Here is a 10345-nt window from a genome sequence, read left to right as displayed (position 1 = left end):
TGGAAGCGTTTCTTTCAAGTTTCAAGAAGGACCGTCAAGGCAACATCACTCCGGTTGGAAACACCTATTTTCCTCCCCTCATCGATGAACAAGATCTAATCACTGTGAGTAAAAAAATTTCTCCAGAGCAAGTGGTTGTGATTGAAAGTCTTGTTAGTAAGGGTAATGTGATGGCATACAATTCTTTTGTGGCTAGTGCTAATGCTCAGAAAAATATGCCTCCATCATCTAGTGGTACTGTTGGTATATCTGAAAACCCTAGTCCAATTTTACCTATTTCATCGGCACCACCTATGCAACAATAATATAATATGCCGTTGAATTTTTACCCTACTCAAACCAACCAGCTTGTGGCTGCACCTACATACTCTAATCCTATTATGAGTGTGCCCAATTCGGCGTCAACGCCGAATCACTTTGTCACACCACCCATAGGCGCAGGCATGTTTGGTCTTCCGCCGAATTATGGTTCGACGCCCATCCCACAAGTTGCACCAATAGCTAGTACTCAGGTTGCTTCTATGTCATTACCACAAACATCTTCATCTACCTCAGATCCAATTTTAGCTAAATTAAGGGAGGATTTGCATAAGATGTTTCTAGAAACTTTCGGAAACGAGCCGAAAGTAAAGAGTCGTGTGTACCAAAAGCCTTATCCTGAACACTTCGATGCAACTTCTTACCCTCAAGGTTATAAGGTTCCTGATTTTGTTAAATTTAGTGGTGAGGGTACGAAAACAACTTGGGAGCATGTGAGTCAGTATCTAGCACAGTTGGGTGAAGCAGGTTCCATAGAAGAATTGAAAGTGCGTTTATTTCCATTATCTTTAACTGGTACCGCATTTTCATGGTTTGCTGCTTTACCACATGGCTCAATTCTCTTATGGTCGCAATTAGAGCAAAAGTTTGATGATCACTTTTATAGTGGCGATAATGAGCTAAAGTTATCACATCTTACATCGGTTAGGCAGAAACATGATGAATCGGTCACCGATTATGTCAAGAGGTTTAGAGATATAAAAAACTGATGTTATAGCTTAGTGATAACTGAGAGAGACTTGGCAGATCTTGTTCTTAATGGTTTGAAAACTCACATTAAAGAAAGGCTAGAAAGTTATGAGTTTTCGAGCATTAATCAAGTCTTACAAAAAGCTTTGGCCCAAGAGAGTCGAAGTAAAGAGGTCCATAGGTCTGCAACCGATCGTCCTAGAATGCATATGGTTGAACACAATGATGATAATTCGGACGATGAGGTTGATGTCTATACTACTGAATTTGTTTGGTCCTCAAAGGCCACACCCTATATGTGCAATGCTCTTAAGCCGATTCGCAAGAATCGTGATGAGGAGATGAGGTTTACTTTTGATATATCAAAGTGTGATAAAATATTTGATCCTCTCTTGCAAGATAAGATGATTAGAATATCACACACCATACCGCCGTTTGAGGAGCTGAAACGGCGTGCTCATTGCAAGTACCATAATTCATTTTCTCATGCTACTAACGATTGCAATGTTTTTCGACGACAGATACAATTGTCCATTAATGACGGATGATTGAATTTTGCTGAGATGCAAGTTGATAAGCAGCCCTTCCCCATAAACATCATAGACTTGGAAGGGAAGAAAATGTTAATTCGGCCTAACATAGCCGAATCCGCTAATAAAGATAATGTTGTTATTGGTGAACCCAGGAATAGCAAGGAGGGCGACAAGGTCTTGGGAAGAAAGATTGTGCTTAAGAAGCAACCCGATGGCGAGGAAGTGTTGAAGATCACTATAAAAAATGCTACACTCGGGGGGCAACCACAAGTACAAGAGGATGCTCATGTTAAATTGATCAAGCCCAAGAATTCAGAAGTTGGCAAGTGGAAAAAGAATGAAACTAAGAACAAGAGAATCAAGCCAACTTTTGATATGTTGCTGTCCAAATATGCAAGTCAAGCGGCCGGTTCTAGCTCTAATCGGCCATCACATTCAAAGCGTTCAGGATTGCCTCCGGAGCAAGAGTTTCGACGATATGCAAGGCCATATGGGTCATGGGCACCGACACCATGGATGTCACAACCCTTCTATGCGCCATATTACATGAGAGGCTTCAGCGGAGGATGGGGGCAGCCCCCAATGGCTCCTTATGCTTTTCATATGGGGTGGGCAGCACCTAGAAGGCCTGTTCGCGAGAGGCTTTATTATCCCACACAAGGCCGTTTGAGCTATGGTGCTAATCGGCCAACAAAAAATTCTCCAAGTAAGGCCAATAAAAAAGTGTGGCGTGTTAAGTCATCTAATGCAGAAATTTCAGAATGCGACAAGCAAAAGGAGATCAAAAAGCCGATTGTTGGTAATCTGGCTACTTCTAATGGTGATATTGTTATTGTTCAGCAGGGTTCCATGGTTAGTGATCATGAGGCAAGCACAAGCAAGGCCAAACCAAGGGATCCCAAATATACTCAACCTAAGTGGTGTCCTCCCGGTTTAACCAAGACCATGAAAAGGAGATTACAACGCATGAGGAACCACGAGAAGGTAGAGCACAAAGAGGAGAGGCAAAGGGACGAATTGTTAAGTGAAATTCGGCCCATGGCACTCACAAAACAAGTGTGGAGGCCTAAACAAAAAGAAAACGCAGATGCTTCTACATTAGCTACAGCAACACATTTGCCACCAAAAGAGGATGATGCAACCCCTATTACATCATCCACACCACCTGAAACATACCCTTCAATTGAGGAATCTTTGAGCCCAATATTCACATTGGGAGATGAAGATGAGATGGTGGATTATGAATCTACGCCAGTTCGAGAAGGTATGTATATTAATATGGTATATTACTTACCTGCCGAGTTTCGTGCTATAGGTGAAGAAGGGGAGGTAGCCCAGCTGGATTTTGGTCCTAAGAATGCTATCTTCGAGAAGCCAAAAGAACCGGTGAAACACTTGAAGCCATTGTACCTCAAAGGTCATGTTAACGGATCGTCGGTTGCTAGGATGCTCATTGATGGTGGTGCTGTGGTAAATCTTATGCCCTACTCGGTCTTCAAGAAGTTGGGTTTAGATGATGATGCATTGATGAGGACCAATATGGTACTTAATGGATTTGAGGGTAAAGAAAAGACAAAGGCCAAAGGTGTGATGTGCATGGAACTCACCGTGGGAAGTAAAACTTTAGCCACCACATTCTTCATCGCCGAGGTGCAAGGTAACTATAATGTTATATTAGGCCGCGATTGGGTTCATGCTAATCAATGTGTGCCATCTACCATGCATCAATTCTTAATACAGTGGGTCGATGATGAGGTAGACGTCATTCACGCGGATAATTCGGCTTGTGTTGCTTTGGCCGATGCATCGGTGGATTGGAATCATCCGGATGTTACTTGCTTAACAAGGCATGACCTCTCGGAGTTTGATTTCCTTAGTGCTACGAGGAACGGGTTCATTCCCATCTCTTTAAAGCCGATTGGTGGTGATCGGTTCCAGGGTATGATGTAAACAAGAAGTTAAACATGGCCGATATACAAATTATCGCCCTAAGCACATAAAATGGCCGATGGAGTGTTGACATCGTCCTTAGTAAAAGCATCATGCAAGTTATTTTTCGGCACACAAGCTTTGCCGAAAAACAGGGGGCATGTGTTGACACCATATTTTGGCACGACCAAGAATTTAATTAAGATGGCCTCAAATGGAGAAGTGCTCAAAGTGAGAAAGTTCCGTATCGTTAAAAGGAAAAACTTTGATATTTGGGCCATAGACATCCGGTCTCATCTCTAAGGCCGAAGTTGTGTTCGAAGTACTCAGATTTTGTATTCAGAACACTATTCGGCTGATTACACCTGCAAGATGGCTTCATATGGGAAAAGTTTCTACACGGATTGTCTTCGTCTCGTCGAAACGATCGATTTTGATATAAAAATTGTTCAAATCCGAATTCATATGCAAAAGTTAGAGCAATCGGAGTGCAGCCTTGTCACGAGGCGAGATGTGGCGCGCCCCACCAGACACATGTCTGACGGGTAGCGCGAGGAGATAGCCTGTGTTGCGAGACAGATTTGACCCTCAAGATGATCTTTGATAAAAAAACCCTTCAATATGAAAGTTGTTCGTCTCGTCGAAACAGTCAAGATTGCTTTTGGGCTTGTTTTCATCCGAGATCGTTTACCGCCGCAAAAAGGACCCGCAAGGTGCAGCCAGTTTAAACCGAACAATTTTGGGAAGTTCGGATAAAACCAGTCCGAATTTGACTAGGGTTTTGGACGTGAATTGATGTAATTTTCTTGTAAGGAAAGCCTAGATAAATCCTTTGCTTGTACGGAAAGTCCAACCACCTCTTATATATGTTGGGGGTGACGGCCGATTGAAACAACACACAATCGCAAAACACATCTACTTTTTACCCTAGTTTTACATCCCTCCCTTGTTCTTTCTCTCTCATTCTTCGTTCGTTCTTCGTCTTGAAGGGCAGCGATTCTCGAGGCTTTAGGGGCGGGCGAACCGACCTAGGGCAGCCCATAGCCGCCGCACGTCCAGACGGGGTCCCTTCTGAGCGCGTGGGGTTTCGGGTCCTGAAAAGCACCCGCCGGATTGCTTGCGTACCGTGCTTCCGGACGGGTCTCCTTCGACGTGAGCTGCGATGCATCACCCTCGGCGTTGGAGATACACGATGACGTGTTCGTGTGCAAACAGGTTGGAGATGCCCAGACCTTTAGTTTCTCGGCTGTGGAGGAGAAAAATCAAACATGAGGTTAATCTGGTCCGTGACGCATGCGAAAGAAGAAGCCGAGTAGGCTCACCTCCCCACTCCGAGTCCGGCCACGAGGAGGTGACGGTGACGAGGACGAGTCCAACACGGGTGGGACGACTATTTTATCGATTCAATTCATTCATTGTCCCAAGCAACAACACAACACAAAACAACACGCGGCACCAACTCAATTCCAGCTCACGTTTCCCATCCCATCCTCCCGGTCCTCTCTTGTGTTCCCGAATCCCGATCCCCTTTGCGCCTGCCTGTTTCTTTTCTCCTCGTCGCCGGAGCCTCGGACCCCCACTCCCACTCCCCTTCCCCTGCCCCCTCATCCCCAGGAGAGCCAGCCAGCCAGCCAGCCAAGAATAATCCTCTTCTCCGCGCGGCGACCCGACGCGGCGGCCAGGCGACGTCGCTGTCCCTCTGCTCCGACGCCGGCACCGCGCCGGCTTCCTGCTGCCCAAGTTCGATTCGGTATTGCCTTCTTCCCCTGCTCCTCATCTCCCGCCCGGTCTTTGCTGCGCCTACCTCTTTTAGCGCGGCTCCGTTGTCGTTGGCCTCACGTTTCTCTCCTCTCCAATCTCCAGCGGTTGGATTGCCAGGGCCGCTCGCCGCCGCCGGAGGAGGTCGGGGAAAGGCAGCCACCGACCACCCGTCCGTCCACGCCGCGCGCGACGGGGCTCCCGCTCCGCCGATGAACGCCGGCTTCTCCGCGGCGAGACCATTGGGTACGTGCGTGCGACAAATTGTCCCTCTTTTCTTCCGTTCCGCCGCCGCGGTGGCTCCTTGCTCCCCAAATGTTGGGGCTCCAGATTTCCTGGATTGGTAACTGCTCCCACCGACACGGAGCTTCTTCTACCCTTCAGCTCCCCGCTCCAGGATTTTTTGCTGCTCCCTCGCTTTTAATCCCCTGATGAGGATTATTATCCATCGCAAAAAAAATCAATAATAATTCATCTTGCTGCATTAATTTCCTACCGCAGTACTTGATTGATGCGAGTTTCGTGTTTCTGGTCAGTTTAATTGATCCCAGTATATCCCTTGGACCTAAAGGCAGCTGATTAGCAACGCTTAAAGCCTCTTTTTTATTATTCTTTGGAATCAATAGGCCATTGACACGACACCTTGAGAGCTCACGGCTTCTTTTTTATCCCTTGGATGGGCTTGGAAAGCGGCCTGCAGCAGTTGCATTATTCCGCTTGATTACTGGCCACCCTTTCCGTGTCATTTTCGCGGTAGCCTTTCATGCTAGCTGATTCCAAATCACATGCTCCCAGCCTATCAGTTTACTTTTGAGATTTTCCCTGTATATTCCAGTCCCACATGGAGTTTGCATCTTCCAACACATGGCCCAGCGCTGATTAGGAGAAGCTCCCTATTTGTTTTCTAATGGCTTCTTGCTCTGCTATGATTGTTACAGGTTCCATAACTTCGCCCGTTGATTGAGTCGGCCTAGAAAGTACATCGAGAAAGATGAGAGCAACGGTAGCTCGCTCGCTACGCCAGCTTCGCCGTTTGGCGCGGCACCATGCAGAGGGGCGCGCACCAATAAACAGGCTGACCAGGCAGCAGAACGCTCTCATCTTGCGGAGTTCCGCATCTCGTTCACTGTGCACAGTGCGCCAGAATGATGAACATGGCAGATTTGTGAGTCCAGCTGTGGAGTCACTGAGGAACATGTTCTCCACTGCCGCAGCTGATTCGATTAAAGGTTTCATTTCTGTTACCTTTGGATGCTCGTAACCTCTTTTCATGTTCTCATTTCTGATGGAGGCATTTGACTCAACTTGATTACTCTCCCAGATGTTCCACGAGGTGGTCCGATGGTGGAATATGAGAAGAGAATTGCATCAGGAGATCTTGTGGATGGTGATAGCTTTCAGGTTATTGAATTGGACCTGATCAATGTTTTTCTTGCATGATTTCCTTGAGTGTTTCCCTGACGATTCTTCTGAACTTTTACCAATTGACGCAGGTTGATACGATTCAGCAATTACAAAGGCTTTATGAGGATCTTGTAGAGAATGAAGAAGCCTGCCAGCTCGATAGATATCAGTCATCTGAGAAATCTGGAAGGTAAGCGCGATTTGAAAGCAGTGAATTCACATAGTAAGCAAGGGACCGATCAGAGTGATCCTAACCATAGTGGTTTCTGTTTGACAGGAGAAGGTGGCTATGGTCTCGCCTCATTGCTCAGCCTTCTACCCAATCACCAGTAAAGGGATTGTATCTATATGGAGGGGTTGGTACAGGGAAGACGATGCTTATGGACCTGTTCTATGAGCAACTGTAAGTGAATCAGTTATAACATTTTTGGACTTATTTTGTGCTGCTTTAAGATAACCAAATCATGAACTTGAAAGTGCACATTAGTGCTGAACATGTCACCACATATATTCATGGCGGTGTATCAGTTCAGAAATACATTTAGTGCTCTTCTATTAGATTGATTTACCTGAATGCGTTCATATAACAGTTCACATTCGTATGCAACTAAACAGGCCGAAGTTATTATATTCACTTTTCAATGGTCTTCACATTTTTTAAGACAAATTACATGTGAAACCAATACACACAAGTAGTAACAGTAATTTTCTTTTCTTTCATCAATTTAGTCGTACATACTGAAGACTTGATCTCTTCATAGACAGTCATAGTAATTTTGAGACATGCCTAGAAGCAGTTGACAAGCTGTGGGCTCCATTTACTGTCTAAGTTCAAACTTCCAACTGTTAGGAACCAATGGTGACCATTGTAATTTTATTAATCAACATAACCAATGTTGTCTAAGTTCTGATGAAGATGCCTGGAAAATAAACTGTAGCCTATCTTCCTTTGGTTCTTTTGCTATGTGGTATTAACTAGACAACAACTTGGTACTTGCACATATTTTCCCTTTTATGCATTTCTTCAATAATCCATTGCTATCCTGACAGTACTACTTCTTGTCAGGCCAGCTAATTGGAGGAAAAAGCGAATTCACTTTCACGATTTCATGTTGAATGTTCATAGTCGTCTGCAGGTATTTTTTGTGATTATGAGATATTCATCTTTCTTCTTCAGTCTAGATCTCTTCATAAACATTCATCTACATGCAGATGCATAAAGGTGTTTCAGATCCCCTTGATATGGTAGCAGCTGAGATTTCAGATGAAGCCATAATATTATGTCTTGATGAGTTTATGGTATGTGTATCCTTGCTGTGATAGTTGTATTAGCTTTGAATGCTTGTTTACTAACACATCCGGAACATACTTTACAGGTAACTGATGTTGCTGATGCTATGATATTGAACCGTCTGTTCAGACATCTGTTCAGCAAAGGCGTTGTATGTGACGACTGCATTTATATTTTCTTATGGCACTGAATCAACCTTGTTACTCACACAAGAATACCTCAGTATTTTGCATTGATTCTTTTGCATTGTTATTTGTGTTCAGATTCTAGTTTCGACTTCTAATCGTGCTCCAGATCAGCTATACGAAGGTGGCTTGCAGAGAAACCTTTTCTTACCTTTCATTGACACCTTGAAAGTACGTGTTGTTTTATTTGTCAGTTTCTCTGCTGTCTGAAGTTCAATCTGCTAGTGTGCTCATGTTAATTTTTGTGGATTGTTGCAGGAAAGGTGCATTTCACACCCCATTGGCTCCGCAGTAGACTACCGTCAACTGGGTTCGGTATGTTGCCTACTGTTGCAAGTTATGCATTTGTTTTTTCCAGTTTTCCCTTTCATGACATCTTCGATCTTATGAGCAGGCTGGAGAAGGTTTCTATTTTATTGGAAACGACTGCAGTACAGTTCTTAAACAGAAATTCCAATCTTTGATTGGAGATGAGGAACCTACTCCTCAAACAGTTGAAGTCGTTATGGGACGACATTTGCAGGTCTTGGAAGTTAGATATTCAGAGTTGGTTGCTTTTTGTTTCATGTAATCACTCTGCAACTACTGAACCTTGGCTATGCAGGTCCCACTGGGAGCAAATGGGTGTGCATATTTCCAGTTTGAAGATCTTTGTGACAGACCTATAGGCGCAGCAGATTATTTCGGGCTATTTAGTAAGTATAGTTGTTCATTGCAGTTTCAGTTAGGGATTACAAAATGCTACTCCCTCCGTAAAGAAATATAAGACCGTTAATGTGATCTGGCTGACACCAAAATGTTAATGTGCAGAGAAGTTTCACACCCTTGCAGTTGAAGGTGTCCCTAAGTTTGGATATCATAACAGAACAGCAGCGTATCGGTTTGTCACATTGGTTGATGTATGTTTCGTCTTTCCTTAGTCTGTCATCCTTTTGTTTTAATCCTGCCTTAGCTTTGTGTTTAGACATCCTTCCGTTCTAATTTGGAACTAGACACCTTGAAGACCTGAAACATGCATGCTTGGCAGATATACACTTTCGTCAGTAATAGTGCCCTTTCTCATGTTAGCATTTTTAAAGAGCCTACTCCTGAAGCTAGTGTTGACCTATACTTATATAAAAAAGGTGGACAATTGGAATCAATTTCCATTTTTGATCTAAAATATTCTACTAATATGCATGTATACTGTATACCGGCAGCACAGAGAATCTGACGGCGATAATGCTTTTCAGGTAATGTACGAGAACAAGGCGAGGCTGTTATGCACAGCTGAGGCTGAGCCGATAGAGCTATTCGAGAACATCGTGACAGTTGCTGAAGCACAAAAGAGTGCACCTAGATCTTCACGCTCGCGCAAAAGTGATGATCCCGATCTCTGTGTGGACAATGAGCTAGGATTTGCCAAAGATCGTACGATTAGCAGGTAATGTGGAATGTGCTTTACCAGGTTATATCAGCTCTTATTCTGAATTATAGTTTTGTCTTAAGCCTGTTTTGCCCCCTTCATTTGCTCTGTGTTGTTACAGGTTGACAGAGCTCAACAGCAGAGAGTACTTGGAGGACTTTGAAGCAAAATGGCAACAGCCCCTGCACGATGATGGTGGCGATGTCGTACTTGCATAAGTGGCAGGGTTTCATGTGCAAAGATCGCATTATAGTTTTGTCATCTCTATTATCCCGCCCGGCTATGAAGGAATGGGAGAATTGTTGGCTTTCCTGTCAGTGATGCATGTAATTTCAGAGTGTGCCATGATATGTAAGCACTTTTGCATGTAGATCTGCAAAAATGTCACACTTGTAGAGAATTTGTGTCCTGTCTTACTGGAAATCTATCCTATCCTTTATATGAAACTGAAAATCTTCAGATAGCGAACGATGGGATGCCGAGAATTCAGAGATTCCAACCAATTATTTTTTTTTGAAACGGAGGCAAAAGCTTTGCCTCATGCATTAATTAAGAAGAGAATAGAGTTTTTTCTTTACAACACACACCCTTTACGCGACATGGCAATTACTCTCGCAAAATAAAAGACCCTAACTTCTTTGCCCCGGCGGTGACCCAAAGACTTGCCTCGGCCACAATGGAGTTGAGCAGAATTGGTGGAGGAGCGCTCTTGTGCCGAAATACTCTTGCGTTTCTCTTGTTCCAGATTACCCATGACACGAGCATGGTAATTGACGCCTTGGCCTTCCTGTCTGTAGTGCCGACGTCGCATGTACTCACCCACCAGCTCTCA

General features: G+C 44.3%; 1 protein-coding gene across 1 annotated transcript; it reads left to right on the top strand.

Moving 5' to 3' along the window:
- The first annotated feature begins 4908 nt into the window (after positions 1-4908).
- Positions 4909-9981, top strand: LOC119290107 (AFG1-like ATPase). Its single transcript, XM_037569199.1, has 16 exons — positions 4909-5220; positions 5334-5474; positions 6167-6457; positions 6550-6629; positions 6722-6822; positions 6910-7035; positions 7699-7768; positions 7845-7931; positions 8009-8074; positions 8187-8279; positions 8367-8423; positions 8503-8631; positions 8713-8803; positions 8919-9007; positions 9341-9531; positions 9635-9981. Exons 3-16 carry the CDS (start codon positions 6220-6222, stop codon positions 9729-9731), a joined length of 1515 nt encoding a protein of 504 aa, XP_037425096.1. The 5' UTR covers positions 4909-5220; positions 5334-5474; positions 6167-6219; the 3' UTR covers positions 9732-9981.
- The last annotated feature ends 364 nt before the right edge of the window (positions 9982-10345 follow it).

The sequence above is a fragment of the Triticum dicoccoides genome, chromosome 1A (genome assembly GCF_002162155.2).
Source record: "Triticum dicoccoides isolate Atlit2015 ecotype Zavitan chromosome 1A, WEW_v2.0, whole genome shotgun sequence".
In the NCBI taxonomy this organism is placed as follows: Eukaryota; Viridiplantae; Streptophyta; class Magnoliopsida; order Poales; family Poaceae; genus Triticum; species Triticum dicoccoides.
This window is presented reverse-complemented; position numbering and strand designations above follow the sequence as displayed.